The following is a 17,406-nucleotide window of genomic DNA, read 5'->3' as shown; positions in this document are numbered from 1 at the left end:
TAGCTCACAGTTTTACTTGTATACAACAATTTTCTATCTAGAAACTAGAAAGTTTTTTAAATTGAACTCTTAAATGATATTTTATTTTAATTGATCATGGATTTTATAAAAGATTTAATTACTATAAATATTTAATAATGAATCATATTTTATTTATTTTAAAAAGATATTCAAGTATACAAACGGTTTATTGATTTACTTCACTTTTACCAATAATTTTCTGACTCAATGTCTACATAACCCAGTACCACAGTATTAAAACAAAATAAAAGACATAAAAACAACAGTAACTAGAAATATAGGTAAGCGACGCACCGCGACACGACACATTATACAAATCATTTTACCAAGAGCACTCGTTACCCTGGTGCTATCCAAAAATCCTGTGGAAAACACTGGCTTATTACTACATAATACAGATTAGGTACAAAATTTGGTGGCTACACTTTTACCATTCTTGAGTTATGTCCCTTTATAAACATAAAAAATTGCTGAATTTTTCGTTTCCGTTCTCTAACTTTAGTTTGTCTCAACCAAATGTTATAAAACTTATACACAATCGTTCTAGAGTTATGCGTGTTTACAAATAGAAAAATTGCTGAATTTTTAGTTTCTGTTTTCTACTTAAGTTAACCTCAACCAAATGTTATGAGACTTACACACAATGCTTATTACCACAAAACTCAGATCAAGTTCAAATTTGGGTAGCGTCACTTTTACCGTTCTTCAGTTATGTCCCTTTATAACTATAAGATATGCAAGCGGGGGCATCATCTGTGTCCACATGTGGACACTATCCACATTTATTTTCTTTGGCTTTGACTAGTAATTGGAGTATTGATGTTCTCTTAATATTATACAGCATGTAAGGAAGATTTTGAAATTTTCGGTCTGACTATTTTACATGTACTGTATTTAGCCATGTATAGTACACAGTTGTGTATAACTTTCATCCATCCCAAATCGTGAAAAAAAGTTTAACCAAAAAAAATGTAAAAAGTAATAAAAAAGTGAAAAAAATATTAAAGTAAAAAGTAAAAAAAAAAGGAAATACACATTTTTTTTTTTTTTTTTTAAGTCTAGTTCACAGTAAAAAGCATTTCATAGGGAAGAATTAATTCATGTATTTAATCTTCATTTAAGTCTATTTAAGATTGATTGTTCACTCAAATTATTTTAAAGTCACAAACAATTAAATGGTAGAGCTTTTATCATGAATTTAACATTTATTAATTTTAAAAAAGTAAAGTTATTAATTAAAGATCCCTTTTGAAATCAATGTTTGTCTAATCTTGTCCAAGCTGATGCTCTGTTCAAATATTCAAAAAAAAAGGTAAAAATTAGAATGTTATGGATCAAAAGAAATTAGACCTCAAACATTTTTAAAGTTGATTAGTAGAAATTAAGATTTGATGACTCTTTAATCCGATATTTCCTTTTCATTGATCATGTTGATTTAGAGCACTGTCTGGGGTTATTATATTGAACAAGTGTCAAAAGCTGACATGATTATTCAATTGCTACACACCCATTCTTAATCCTTAATTACATTTTAAGCTCACTCATGCAGGATGTCGCACCTGGTGCATTACGTTTGCGCACATCACCATTACATTTGCATGCATTTATTTGACATGTAAACTCGGGTAAATACAGATAATAATACTTATTTATTTATTAAAGTACAAGTACCCCTTCCATTAGTCTTAAGTCCCTGCTCACCAACGAGGAGGAGGAAGTGAGATTTCGAGCAGGATAAGTCTCTTTTATTATGCACAAGCACTAAATCCTAGAAATATATACAGATTAAAATGTTAAAATGTTAAAGCATAACTAATCTAAAAGATTTCCAGATTTGTTTCAGACAAACGAAACTCCATTTTTGTGCCTTGACGCAATTTTACAAACTAACTTAAAATATATATTTACTAATTTAAAAGCGATCACTATTCGTTGAAACACTATTCACTATGAAATATTCGCAATGAATATGATGAAGTTACATGTTTGCCTTAAGCTATATCAGGATTTATCATGATCACTTCATATTTTGTTTCAGAATACAATATGAACAATATATAATTTGAATTAACAAATATTTTCAAAATTAATAATTTATGGTCATATTTATTATGAAAATTAACAAATTATAGTCATTTACATTTTTATATTATTTTTTATTTATATGACCTTTATTTTTACCTGCGTTTACCTGTAAAATACATGTGCGCAAATGTAATCAAAAGCTGCATGCAAACTTAAAAATGTTTAATCCCCAAATGCGCACAAACATAATGCGCCCGTCACACTAGTACTTGCATGACTTGTGTATTCAATAATGAAAGAAAACAAACTTTTTTAAAATTACAGATAAAGAAATAAAATAAAAAACGTCTTGAACATATACATTAATGAAGAAAAAAACACTATTAATAAAATAAAAAAAAAGAAAATAAAAAATCACCTATTTTTGTGTATAAAACGCACCCCCTGGACCAAATTTTTTTTGGGGGTAAAAAAGTGTGTACTATACACACCTAAAGACGGTTTGTTGATCAAATGTATGTTAAAAAGTAAAAGTTATCAGTACACATCTAATAACCAGATTTACTATTGTAGCAAGAAGACATGTCTGTACAATTAGAAGCCTTAGACATACTAGGTGATTTGTTGAGTAGATTTGGAGGTGAGTACAAAAAGCCCTCTTCAGGATTTTACTAATTATAAAAGTAATAAACATTATTCAGGATTAAAGTCCAAGTTTTTAAATAAATTTGATGCACCAAATTAATGTATAATGAAACTGTACATCATACATATATACAACACTGTCTGAAACATTTATTAAATATAATTATTGTAAAACCTGCATACAAAGGTCATCCATGGGAACAGTGAAAACTGGCCCTAAAGACATGTAAGAGAGATAACCTTCTGTTGAGGTTCATAAAGCATATCTTCTACTACAGCAGGACAATAATAAGGGTGACCTGAGGTTTTTTCGCTTTTAATAAAAGTGACCTTTATTGCCGGTTCGAATGTATTCCTTTTACTGAAAATCAGTTCTGAAAAGGATTTCACATTTCACATGTTTCACCTGCACAAATTAAATGTTTGCACAACATAATAGATTTAAAAAAAACAGATATGATTATGACCCATAAGATAATAAGATAAATTTATGAATGTGTTATTTAACAATAAAAATAAAAATTATAACTTTGATTATAAGACATTGTATGGTAAAATGAGTTCTCCAAAGTATAAACAGTGTAGAGTAAGGGGAAGTTCTATAATTTTTCTTCTGGTGGAGTGTCTGACATAAAGAGTCATGTGATTTATTTAATTGTGTCTTTTATTTTTAGGTTTGCTGATCAGTTTCCATCCTAGTATTATGCAATCCCTGTTACCACAGTTATCTAGTCCCAGACTGGCAGTTAGGAAAAGGGCAATCATAGCTTTAGGTTAGTCACACATTTAAATACTACCACAGTTATCTAGTCCTAGACTGGCCATTAGGAAGAGGGCAATCATAGCTTGAGGTTAGTCACACATTTAAATACTACAACAGTTATCTAGTCCCAGACTGGCAGTTAGAAAAAGGGCAATCATAGCTTTAGGTTAGTCACACATTTAAATACTACCACAGCTATCTAGTCCCAGACTGGCAGTTAGGAAAAGGGCAATCATAGCTTTAGGTTAGTCACACATTTAAATACTACCACAGTTATCTAGTCCCAGACTGGCAGTTAGGAAGAGGGCAATCATAGCTTTAGGTTAGTCACACATTTAAATACTACCACAGTTATCTAGTCCCAGACTGGCAGTTAGGAAGAGGGCAATCATAGCTTAAGGTTAGTCACACATTTAAATACTACCACAGTTATCTAGTCCCAGACTGGCAGTTATGAAGAAGTCAATCATAGCTTTAGGTTAGTCACACATTTAAATACTACTGCAGTTATCTAGTCCCAGACTGGCAGTTAGGAAAAGGGCAATCATAGCTTTAGGTTAGTCACAAATGTCAATACTTGCACAGTTATCTAGTCCCAGACTGGCAGTTAGGAAAAGGGCAATCATAGCTTTAGGTTAGTCACAAATGTCAATACTTGCACAGTTATCTAGTCTCAGACTGGCAGTTAGGAAAAGGGCAATTAAGCTTTAGGTTAGTCACACATTTAAATACTACCACAGTTATCTAGTCCCAGACTGGCCGTTAGGAAGAGGGCAGCTTTAGGTTAGTCACACATTTAAATACTACCACAGTTATCTAGTCCCAGACTGGCCGTTAGGAAGAGGGCAATCATAGCTTTAGGTTAGTCACACATTTAAATACTACCACAGTTATCTAGTCCCAGACTGGCCGTTAGTAGGAAGAGGACAATCATAGCTTTAGGTTAGTCACACATTTAAATACTTGCACAGTTATCTAGTCCCAGACTGGCTGTTAGGAAGAGGGCAATCATAGCTTTAGGTTAGTCACAAATGTCAATACTTGCACAGTTATCTAGTCCCAGACTGTCAGTTAGGAAAAGGGCAATCATAGCTTTAGGTTAGTCACAAATGTCAATACTTGAACAGTTATCTAGTCCCAGACTGGCAGTTAGGAAAAGGGCAATTAAGCTTTAGGTTAGTCACACATTTAAATACTACCACAGTTATCTAGTCCCAGACTTGCAGTAAGGAAAAGGGCAATCATAGCTTTAGGTTAATTACAAATGTCAATATTTTACTTAGATGTGTATACTAAAAGAAATATTTTACTCGGATGTGTATGCTAAAAGAAATATTTTACTCAGCTGTGTAGGTTTAAGATAGATTTTACTCAGAAAGAGACATCAAAAGAAATATTTTACTCAGCAGATGTAATAAGAATTTTTTTACTCAGAAACAGATGTCAAAAGAAATATATTTCACAGCTGTGTATGTTTAAAGAAATATTTTGCTCAGTTGTGCATGTTAAAAGAAATATTTTACACAGTTGCAGATGTTAAAATAAATTTTCTCACTTAGAAACAGATGGAAAGAGAAATATTAACACAGCTGTGTATGTTTAAAGATAGATTTTTTCAAAAACAGATGTTGAAAGAAAGATTTTATTCCAAAATATACATCAAAAGAAACATTTTACTCAGCGCTGATATTATAAGAAAGATTTAAGGTGGTACCCAACACCTTGACTAATATTAATTTGGCTCGTTTAATTTTCATAAAATTTTGACCAAATGTTTACTTTGACCCTTTGACAAAAATATAAATATTTCAAAAAATTTGAACCAACCACTTTATCAGAAAAATTTCATTGGTTATATAGCAGTTTGACAAACACCAATTTTGATCATTGAGAAGCTTAATATTTCCTTAACAATACAACGTAATTAAAACGTTTAGCTGATTTTTACAGAGTTATCTCCCTGTAGTGTTAGGTACCACCTTAACTAACAAATGCCCATCAAAAGAAATATTTTAATAAGTATCAGATGTAAAAACTTTTTTTTACTCAGAAACAAATGTCCAAATAAATATTTTATGCAGATGCAGAAGTTAAAAGAAAGATTTTACTCACAAACAGATGTCAAAATAAATATTTGACTCAGTGCTGATGTTAAAAGAAACATTTTACTCAGAAACAGACATAAAAGAAATATTTTACTCAGTGCTGATGTTAACAGAAAGATTTTACTCAGAAAAACACATCCAAAGAAATATTTTAATCAGTTTCAGATGTTAATTTTTTTTTTTACTCAGAAACAGATGTTAATGTAAATATTTTATGCAGTTGCAGATGTTGAAAGAAAGGTTTTACTCAGAAGCAGATGTTCCAACTGTATTTTATTATGGCAATTGATATTTATCATTGAGGATAATTGGAACAAACCTCTTTACTCTTTTATCAAATTTACAGGTTACTTAGTAATGAGTTGTAACAACACATTGTTTTTCGAGTTGATTGAATTTTTACTGACAGAATTGAATAAGAATACCTCAACATCAACAACTAGAACATTTATACAGTGTGTTGGAGCAATCAGGTATGATTTTTATAGAATTAGGGGATTTTTGTTTTTGATACTGACTTTTTCAGCAAGATAATCAAGTGAGCTGATGATAGTATAAAAAAATAAGATGCTATTATTCTTTCTATTGGTAATTTGTCTTCACATTACGTTTTTTGTTGCAAAAATAAAATAAAATGAAATTGTTAGTAAAGCTGTTTTTACTTGTACAAAACGTTATGATAGTTATTAGGTTTTATGCATGAAGCCGCTTGCATTTCATTGATTAATTGATCGGGATTGACATTAACTTGTGACATTACTGAACTGATATGTGACGTCATTGCCTAATATTTTTGAGTGTCAGGTCCTGTCTTTGATCTGAAAAAATATAAGGCAGTAAGATCAAAGGGAAAAAGTACAACAAATTACTAAAAATACGAACCAGCTTTTTAAAGCAAAATATCTTTATACAACTCAATCTAAACAGTTGGTCTTCATGCATCAGTGTAAGATCCAATATATGTCTGTATTTGTGAAAAATTTGTTGGGAAAAATATATGTGTGAGGGTATTACAAATATGTCTTTCATCACACATCTTGAAGATATATATTAAGAATTTAACAGTATATGAAGTAATTTTATATTTACAGTCGACAGGCAGGTCACAGATTTGGAGAACATTTAGAAAAGATAGTGCCACCTATTATGAAGTTTTGTCAAGAAGAAGATGATGAACTGAGAGAGTACTGTCTCCAAGCATTTGAATCTTTTGTCAGAAGATGTCCAAAAGAAATATCATCATTTGTTACTAATGTTAGTATAGTATGTTTAAATGGAACAGAATATATTTTCATTTAAGAGACATACAGATGGATTTTCATCATAGTCAAAATTTCCCAACACCAGACAATATTATACAAATTTTTAACAGTAAATAACTATGATTAACTTCAGTTGATCGTGTTGATGGAAATGACAAATATGGGCTTATCTGTTGTATAGCCTATTATCAATTACTTTTAAAAAGTTTTCAAACTCCACACATGAAAAATATGTTAAAAGATATATAGTTACTAAATCTAACATAGTATAACAATTTAAATTTCATACCACCTTAAAAAATGTTAAAATACCTAATAACATACCTACAAATTGAACAAATTAAATGAAAAACAATGGTCACATTCTTGGCACAGACAATGCACAATGCTACTACTGGATTGTTTCCTCTTCTGTGAAATGATGTATTTGTAGGGTCTAGGACAAAGGCCCCCCTGTTTATAATCACATATCCTTTCATTTATGAAATATATAATGAGGGTAATTTTAAGGATCTTGCTAAAAAATAACTAGACCTGAAGTTAACAAATTTATTGATTGAGCACTATGAATTAAGACATATAACAAAAAGTTCAGCAATTCATAGTCAAAATGATAGTAGCACGAAATAGAAAACTTCTTTTGCAATATAAGTAACAAAACTTGGATCTTTCCTTAATATGTAATATATTACAAAAATTAGAAAATAAGAAAATGGTGAAAGTAAATCACCAAAAAGATGACCGTGAAAAAATGTACTGGCAAAAATAAGTTGGTTTACAGTAATTGATGTGTAATTCCTGATTTCAGATTATAAGAACATGTCTTAAGTACATCTGTCATGACCCTAACTATAATTACGATGATGACGATGATGGGTTTGGTGATGAAGCCATGGATGCAGAAGATGATGATGAAGATGAGTAAGTCTGACCTTTTAACCTTTAAACCTGTCATTGAATTAGATAGTGAAAATGTTTTATGTATCATCATTTTATTGGATGTCTACGGTTATTTTAGGTGCAAGAATTAAACATTGATCAGGTTGAAATTATTTTTGTTGATGAAAATCAAAAAGATGTATGAAAGCACTGTGTTTGAAATAATTGATATTATAAAGATTTAGTCATGACTCATTCTTGTCATGTAAACTATAGGGGCCTCAGTGGCTGAGTGGTCTAAGTAAATTCAACCACTGTATCACTAGCTTGTCAACATTGAGGTTGCGAGTTCAAATCCAGCATGTGGCAGGTGTGTTCCATTCCAATCTTAATTGACTAGGATTGTCAGTTTTCCTACCAAAGGTTAGTGGTTCTCTCCAGGCACTACAGCTTCCTCCACCAATAAAAACTGACTGCCAAGAAATAGCCAAGAGTGCTGAAAGTGGCCAAAAACACATCAAATCAAATCATGTAAGTTAGTGATAGTAATTAACATGGTATGATCTGATCATTCTCCATATTTCTGTATTTTTATAATGAGGCAGGTGCTACCTGATAAGCTCAAGAAAGTCATTGGTTTTTAACAAGTGGATTTTTGTCGAGCCTTCGACTTTTGTCGAAAAAGCGAGACATAGCGATCCTACATTCCGTCGGCGTCGTCGTCGTCGTCGTCGGCGGCGTCCACAAATATTCACTCTGTGGTTAAAGTTTTTGAAATTTTAATAACTTTCTTAAACTATCCTGGATTTCTACCAAACTTTGACAGAAGCTTGTTTATGATCATAAGATAATATTCAAAAGTAAATTTTGTAAAAAAAAATTCCATTTTTTCCGTATTTTACTTATAAATGGACTTAGTTTTTCTGCCAAGAAACATTACATTCACTCTGTGGTTAAAGTTTTTGAAATTTTAAAAACTTTCTTAAACTATCCTGGATTTCTACCAAACTTGGAAAGAAGCTTGTTTATGATCATAAGATAGTATCCAGAAGTAAATTTTGTAAAAAAAAAAATCCATTTTTTCCGTATTTTACTTATAAATGGACTTAGTTTTTCTGACAAGAAACATTACATTCACTCTGTGGTTGAAGTTTTTGAAATTTTAATAACTTTCTTAAACTATCCTGGATTTCTACCAAACATGGAAAGAAGCTTGTTTATGATCATAAGATAGTATCCAGAAGTAAATTTTGTAAAAAAAAAAATCCATTTTTTCCGTATTTTACTTATAAATGGACTTAGTTTTTCTGCCAGTTAACATTACATTCACTCAGTGGTTAAAGTTTTTAAAATTTTAACAACTTTCTTAAACTATCCTGGATTTGTACCAAACTTGGACAGAAGCTTGTTTATGATTAAAAGCTAGTATCTAGAAGGAAATTTTGTTAAAATTTTGTTTGATTTTTTCCGTATTTTACTTATAAATGGACTTTGTTTTTCTTCCAGTTAACATTACATACAGTCTGCAGTTTAAGTTTTTAAAACATTTATTAGATTTATAAACTATCCTGGATTTTTACCAAACTTGGACAGAAGCTACTAACAATCAAAAGATAGTATAGAGAGGAATATTTTTATTTATTTTTTTCCTCATTTTTGTTGAGCCTGCGATTAACAGCAAAAGTAGGCGAGACACTGGGTTCCGCGGAACCCTTACGAATTTTTCAAGTTTGTTAAACTCTCAGCCACAATGTCATTTAACTCATCAGGTGCTCATCTCCTGCTTAAATCCAATTTTTACTGTCCCATAAAATATTTTGAAATATCTGGGTGTGATTTATGAACAGATGTTTGAAAAGAATATTTTAATATTTTTATGGGCCTGCCTTAGCGGAGGGGGTATTAAGTTTTACCCTTGTGTGTCTGTACGTCCTTTGTCCATCTGGATCCGTATGTCCCAAAATTGGTTTCCATTCTCTTATTTTAGTTTGCCTCAACCAAATGTTATGAAACTTATACACAATGCTTATTTTGGTGGCGTTACTTTTACCATTCTAGAGTTATGCCCCTTTACAAATGGAAAAATTGCTGAATTTTTCGTTTGCGCTATCTAACTTTAGTTTGCCTCAAACAACTTATATGAAACTTTTGCACAATGCTTATTACCACAAAACACAGATCAAGTTTGAATTTTGGTGGCGTCACTTTTACTGTTTTAGAGATATGCCCTTTAAAAATGGAAAAATTGCTGACTTTTTCGTTTCCGTTTTCCAACTTTAGTTTGCGTAACAAAATGTTACGAAACTAACACACAATGCTTATTACCACAAAACTCTGATCAAGTACAAATTTGGGTAACTTGGCTTTTACCGTTCTTGAGTTATGTTCCTTTATAATGTTTTATGCAAGCGATGGCATCATCTGTGTCCCGTGGACACATTCCACATTTATTTTACGTATTTTTTTTTAAACCTTTCCTGTATTCTTTCCCAAGATTCATAACAGGAAATCTCATCACTGCAATGTATTTTAAAGGTTTTCAGGGCCATAATACAAACCCAATCGCAAAATCCCTCTTACATTTCAACGTTTTTTCTGGGCCATAATACAGACCAGATTGACCCTTTCTACAATTTCAGCCTCCTAAGGGAGCTAATAATTGGTGAAATCAAATTTAAAATTTTTCTTATTCTGACATGTTTTGACAGGTCATCCAGGTAAAGTGATTGAAGTATTTGTTTAGTTATCTTGTATAGGATATTTCAATTAAACTGACAACCTCCATGAAGAACAACCTCATAATTCTATTTTTACCACCAATGTTGTTCATGTCTTTTGCTTTTTTATCATTTGGGTTGTTGTCTCATTGAAGTATATCCACATTCTTTTTATTTATATGCATTGGACAAACTGATCAAATAGATAAGTTGATTGACTATAAAATGAAGATTGTTTGATGTTCTTCAAAGTTCTTTAAAAACATTTAAATGAAATAATCCTTTCACTTCTGTTTTTGCAGAATTTGTTGACTATATTTAAAGTTCTTTTAAAGTTTTTAAATGTTCTTTTAAACTTACATGTATTTATTCTGTTATAAATGGTTTCACTGTACTACCTCAGTTTCAGATCCCTTGGTCAAAGGTCATGTGATTTGATGTCTGTTCTCTTATGTAAACATTGTAGCTAATGTGACCAACTTGACATTAGATGATAACCATCACAGTTTTATTTTCTTCGTTTAACCTTTAATAATTTGATTGAATTGTTTTACATATGCATGTTCAATTTGCTATGTGAAATAGATTTCAAAATATATAGAATCTTTTCCAAAATTTAATTTTGTGATTTTTATGCCCCACCTACAATAGTAGTAGGGGCATTATGTTTTCGGGTCTGTGCGTCTGTTCGTTCGTCTGTCTGTCTGTCTGTTCATCCCTTCGTCCGTCTGTCCTGCTTCAGGTTAAAGTTTTTGGTCAACATGGTCAAGGTAGTTTTTGATGAAGTTGAAGTCCAATCAACTTGAAACTTAGTATACATGTTCCCTATGATATGATCTTTCTAATTTTAATGCCAAATTAGAGTTCTGACACCAATTTCACAGTCCTCTGAACATAGAAAATGATAGTGTGAGTGGGGCATCCGTGTACTATGGACACATTCTTGTTTTGTATGTATTGTTATTATGTTTTATCATTGTTATTTTATTATTGAGGTCTATCTACATGTATATAGTAATATTGTCTTCAACAACAGTATTAACTGATGGACCTTTGATCTGATTTAAGAAATTAACTTGTTTTCTTAAATACAAGTAATGGGCTCTAATCAAGATATAGCTAATTCTGGGATGACACAACATAAAGAAATGATCAATTTATTTCTTACAGATTTATGCTCATTGATTAAAGTTTAAATGAAGCCTATTTGCCATATTTGTAGTGAAGCCTATTTGCCATATTTGTAGTGAAGCCTATTTTCCATATTTATAGTGAAAACTATTTGCATTAGATTTAAATGAAGCCTATTTCCCATATTTATCATGTTTATAGTGAAGCCTATTTGCCATATTTATAGTGAAGCCTAATTGCCGTATTCATAGTGAAGCCTATTTGCTGTATTTATAGTGAAGCCTAATTGCCATATTCATAGTGAAGCCTATTTGCTGTATTCATAGTGAAGCCTAATTGCTGTATTCATAGTGAAGCCTATTTGCTGTATTTATAGTTAAGCCTAATTGCCATATTCATAGTGAAGCCTAATTGCCGTATTCATAGTGAAGCCTATTTGCTGTATTCATAGTGAAGCCTATTTGCCATATTTGTGGTGAAGACTGTTTGCAATAAATTTAAAAGAAGCCTACAGTGTTTTTGCCATATTTATAGGGAAGGTGATGAAGAATACAGCGATGATGATGATATGAGTTGGAAAGTCAGACGAGCTGCTGCCAAATGTTTGGACGCTGTCATTGCAACAAGACATGAAATGTTAATGGAATTCTACAAAACTGTGTCCCCAGCTCTCATTACAAGGTTTAAAGGTGAGGGAATTCTGTAAAACTGTCCCAAGCTCTCATTACAAGGTTAATTAAAGGTGAGGGAATTCTACAAAACTGTCCCAAGCTCTCATTACAAGGTTTACAGGTGAGGGAATTCTATAAAAACAGCCTTAACTCAAATGGCTAGTTTTTTTATGCCCCCGCGACAAAATGTCGCGGGGGGGGGGGGGATATTAATTTACCCCTCTCGGTCCGTTCGTCCATCCGTCCGTCTGGATAAGGATACATTGTTTGGCCCGCTATCTCCTCCTACAGTTTTAGAGGTACAACTTTAATATTTTGTAGGATGTTCATACACATAATGAAGGTGTGCATGGCCACAGGATTTTGATTTTTTTCAAATATTCTGAAAATGACAGGTAGTTGGACTTAGTCATTTTTTTGGTACTAGCTGCATAAAGAGATCATGGTTTGTCCGGCTATCTCCTCCTACAGTTACATCATCATACATAGTGTTAAATGTATAATTTCCTATGGTCAGGTGGGGGCATCATTTGTGTCTTACAGACAGGGTAACAATTTCAAGTTGTATGCCAACATCACTGTTTGTCAAATCTAAAATATGTGGAACTATACTTGTGCATATGGCAGAGTAGAAAAGGAAGGGAAGTGGGGGGGGGGGGGGGGGGGGGGGGGGTGATGGCATTGTCCATATCTAGTTTTAAGAACTCACATTCTGATATCTGAAACATGTATCTGTATGCAGATTTTCCTGAAAGCTCAATAATTAATCTCATTTTTTTGTCCATTCTTCAAAAAATAGCAATAATAAATGAACTCAATAATTTATGAAGTTACAATATTACCTTTAATTACAGAGAGAGAAGAGAATGTAAAAGCTGATATTTTCCATGCCTATATCACATTGTTGAGACAAACCAGACCTACTGTAACATCAGACCCGGATGCTATGGATCAAGATGGAGGGTAAGATTATACAGTCAATTTGTATATCATGAATATAAAGGTCACTCTTCGGACACTACTATATTGACCTTGTAAGAGAGCTGGAGGGTGACCTTTGAATTTAGGTTCCAAATGTTTTAGATATTGCAACAGTAGGACAAGAAAAGTGTGTCATGAGAAGACAGGTTTAGCTTAATAGAGGTGACCTTTATTGCAGTTACGGTATATAAGTTTATAACTACATGTCATGTGCTTTTTTTATGATTTATGTGACATTATCAAGTATGGTCACCAGTTTTTTTGCCATTTAGTCTTTGCAGTAAAATAAGAGAACAGCAATTGAATGTTTAGCAATTATTGAAATTGACCAAGAGCCAAGAATAACTGAAGCTCACATTCTGTAACTTCAACATAAAAAGTTGTTCAGGACAGGCATAAATGAACTTTTACAGGCAATATTGCTTTCCTAGATAATTTTAGATAAATTGATTTTTTTAATCACATTAATAGCTGTTGTTTTCGCTATTTTGCATATTTTTCCTTTGATCTTTTTTTGTGATAATTTTTCACATCACACTACTCACTTGAGATAGAAAATTATCGTCAGAAACTAAGGGTGCATGTGACGTTGTCAATGTAAACACCAACTATGTCATAGGCAAAATAGAGATAAACAGATTATCAATGGCCTTTCAAATTAGGGGATGTTGCTTCACCTCTCATCAAAGGGCTGTCGCCCTTCGATGAGATTGTAGCTGAGAAAAACCCTCTCGTTTGAAAAACCATCAGTAAACTATAAGTACCAGTTGATGTATGAGATGTAAGCATGTTGATTTGTAAACATTGTGCTGTAAAAAGAAATGTATGAAGATTTACGTATAATCATTATGTTGTAAAAAATCGTCTTGAGATATAAATATATCATGTTCATTGAAAACTTTACATTCACTAATGTAAGGTATGAAATAAAAAGTGAATGTTAATAAAATTGATTTTAACAAAATAGAAGAAACACAAACATGACAAACTATAATTTGGATAAGTCCTCTTGGAGAAATGTCCCCTCACAGATTTAAGTAACCAGCAGGTTGGAATATAGCTTTCTTCCCTGACATAATATTATACCTGCACTTTAAATGTGGGGGCTTTATTTCAATCACCTTGTCTAAGAGAAATTTCCCCTCGCAGATATAAGTAACCAGCAGGTTGAAATATAGCTTTCTTCCCTGACATAATATTATACCTGCACTTTAAATGTGGGGGCTTTATTTCAATCACCTTGTCTGTTTATTTGTGCAACAAATATTTTCGTGACACTTTTCTCAGAAACTACTTACATTGTTGTAATAACAGAATGACTATATATTTGGTTAGCAGCTTGAGTGTAATGAGTTGTAACGTGAGCACTTTTTGGATCCGTCAGATACTTAGTTCCTGTTTGAATTACAAGCAAGGGTATACATGTGTATCAGGAAAATCTGTGCATTCTTGTTTTTTTCTGCTTTTAGACCAGTTTCCATGTTACAGAATCAGGTACCAGATATAATCAAAGCCATACACAAACAATTAAAGGAGAAGAGTGTCAAGACAAGACAGGGATGCTTCAGTTTACTTACAGAACTAGTTGTTGTCTTACCTGGTGCCCTAACAGATCACCTACAGGCTTTAGTTCCAGGGATCCAGTATTCACTAGGGTATGTATATGTTCTACTTTTGCGCTATAAAAGGTCACTTGCAGTTACTGTTGATTCATTTACTTTCGTGGATATTTGATTTCGTGGTTTTGCCAAAGTCTGCATAGATGCTATAGAAAATTTGTCCTTCGTTGAAGATTTAAATTTCATGGTGTACCCATACCGAAAAAATCCACGGAAATTGGTATCCAACGAATAATGATGAATCCACAGTAGTAGCTACAGGGATACAGGATACAATATCGGGGTTTTACAAAAGTCTTCATACAAGCCTATAGAAAATAATTCATTGAACATTTGAATTTGTCGTTCAACTAGTACTGTACCCACAAAATCCATGAAAATTTGTATCCAACTAAATGAATACACAGTATATATTTAGTTGTTAAGCTTTGTATATAAGACCTTTTTATAGATTTTATATCCAGGGATATGATATTCTCTTGAGTATGTAAATTCTACACTTTGGTAATATTCCTTAGCTGAGCTGAAACAGGCTTAAGCTCCTATGATATTGTCTTGGGTACTCTTAAATATATAGCTGTACTCATAAATCTGCATCTTTTTAAAAGGTGTTAGTTTTTGAGACAGGTATTGCAAATTCAGAAGATAATGTACTTTGTCAAAATTTGAATGAAATGTGAAATTAATTAATACTTCTCTCTCTCTAATATACCTTTTATCGAAATATGCACCAATAAAAACTGACTGCCAGGATATAGCCAGTATTGCTGAGTGGTGTTTAACAACAATTATCAATCAATCAATCAAAATATACAAGGTAAGAATAAAATGTGAGTTTCAAATAATTATATTTAAAGGCCAAATCCAATAAATTGCATTGGTAAAACTATTTATTTCTGAATGAACAGTATTTTTTTTTATTTCAAATGCAGTTTTATGGTTTTTATTATTCAGAGTGAAAAGCTTTGAAGTTTTATTTCATATCACAAGATATGCATTGTTTTTTTCAGGGATAAAAATTCCAGTTCCAATATGAAGATAGACACATTGTCTTTCCTGAACTGTATACTAACCCACCATAGTCCTGTTGTATTCCATCCACATGTTAAAGTTTTGGTACCTGTAAGTATTTACACTGTAGTATAAAGGTTATTAGAGGTGAAATCAACACACATATAATTGACAGGTATTTTAGCTTTTAATGAAATTAAGAAGTCATTAAGCTGCATATGAAAATCTAGTTCTGATATAACATGTATAAATGATATAAATGATAATTGTAGCATTTTAACTTCCAGTTAAAAAATTGTGAAATAGATTTATAATTGTAAAGAATGCAATTAAAAAAGTAGCAAAAATAATACATCTCCCCCTATGAATTGTCAATCCTTGAAATTATGTCCACACAATTTTGTTTCAGAACTATATGTTATTGCTGTGAACATTTCTGTCTGTACATGAAAAGGAAACATATATATTGGTTGGTTTCTGTTCAGTGTTATTTACATGATAGTAATGATTCATTCTATAAAATAATTCAAGTTTTATCTTTTTTAGCCAATAGTACATGCTGTTAGAGATCCATTCTATAAAATAATTCAAGTTTTATCCTTTTTAGCCAATAGTACATGCTGTTGGAGATCCATTTTATAAAATCACTTCAGAAGCTTTGCTAGTAACACAACAGCTAGTCAAGGTTATCAGGCCATTAGGTGAGTAAAACATTTCTGTTAGAAGGAGGAGACTCCTATACATCTAGGATCACCACAAATAAATGTGGTCCTTCATTGTTCTGTTAACACAGAGTTTGAGAAAGTTATGACCCTCTTCCTCTCAATTATTTATCTGTGATTATTAGGGTCCAAGCTTAAGACAACAAGGCTTGATTTTGTATATAATATAATAAATATGAATGAAAAAAGATATGGGGAATATGTCAATTAGACAGCAGCCTGACAGCACAAAAAAAAAATCTTAGAGTTCAACATTAGTACTGTGTCTTTACAGTATATCTATCAAGTTCTAAATTGTCCCAAGTTTAAAATGATTTGAATAATTTTAACAGATAGTAATCAAAATAGAAATCCAAATACTTGCGCCAGATAATAATTTTGCGTCATAGAAGGGCCGTTTGTTAGGGCTAGCCTCGGCACTAAATGAATTTCCAAGTCTTGTTTCCTTGTAACCCAATGGACTTCTAACCTGGCCATTGCCATTTTGTTTACAAACTTCTGAGATGTCATTTTGATTGGAGATAACTCGTGTACTTATTAAGAAGTTCAAAAGATTACCGGTATATACCATGCCAGTGAAAAATAGGGTTATTGATCGCTGGTAGTAAAATTTTAAGGTCATTTGTTCTTGCATTTGAATTTAGATAAATTAAATTGTCACATGATAATGTTTTACCCAATAGAATGGTTTATAAGATATGTAAGGTTTAATAATCAAAGATTTCCCATCAACACTAAAGTCCTCATTAAAAAGATATAACAAAAGATAACCACTGACAAGGTTCCTGACTTATATGACTGACTCATGAACATAATGTTTTACCCAATAGAATGGTTATAAGATATGTAAGGTA

At 31.9% G+C, this 17,406-nt stretch overlaps 1 protein-coding gene across 6 annotated transcripts in view; it reads left to right on the top strand.

The window, feature by feature from the left end:
- The window catches only part of LOC127723025 (cullin-associated NEDD8-dissociated protein 1-like), a 52,659-nt gene that overhangs the window by 15,080 nt on the left and 20,173 nt on the right, over positions 1 to 17,406 (top strand). For 5 of the 6 annotated variants that reach the window (XM_052229428.1, XM_052229432.1, XM_052229431.1 and 2 more), the window contains 10 exons: positions 2,620 to 2,686; positions 3,366 to 3,464; positions 5,906 to 6,032; positions 6,651 to 6,813; positions 7,630 to 7,742; positions 12,083 to 12,237; positions 13,074 to 13,182; positions 14,670 to 14,855; positions 15,830 to 15,941; positions 16,438 to 16,531. In XM_052229428.1, coding sequence (XP_052085388.1) covers positions 2,620 to 2,686; positions 3,366 to 3,464; positions 5,906 to 6,032; positions 6,651 to 6,813; positions 7,630 to 7,742; positions 12,083 to 12,237; positions 13,074 to 13,182; positions 14,670 to 14,855; positions 15,830 to 15,941; positions 16,438 to 16,531 — 1,225 coding nt within the window. Of the gene's footprint in view, positions 1 to 2,619; positions 2,687 to 3,365; positions 3,465 to 4,667; positions 4,708 to 5,905; positions 6,033 to 6,650; positions 6,814 to 7,629; positions 7,743 to 12,082; positions 12,238 to 13,073; positions 13,183 to 14,669; positions 14,856 to 15,829; positions 15,942 to 16,437; positions 16,532 to 17,406 lie in introns of those variants that run through there. The other variant, XM_052229434.1, reaches the window with a different exon arrangement.

This window comes from Mytilus californianus, unplaced genomic scaffold, assembly GCF_021869535.1.
Source record: "Mytilus californianus isolate M0D057914Y unplaced genomic scaffold, xbMytCali1.0.p SCAF_13, whole genome shotgun sequence".
NCBI lineage: Eukaryota > Metazoa > Mollusca > Bivalvia > Mytilida > Mytilidae > Mytilus > Mytilus californianus.
The sequence above is the reverse complement of the archived record's forward strand: the minus strand, read 5'-3'. Positions and strand labels throughout refer to the sequence as shown.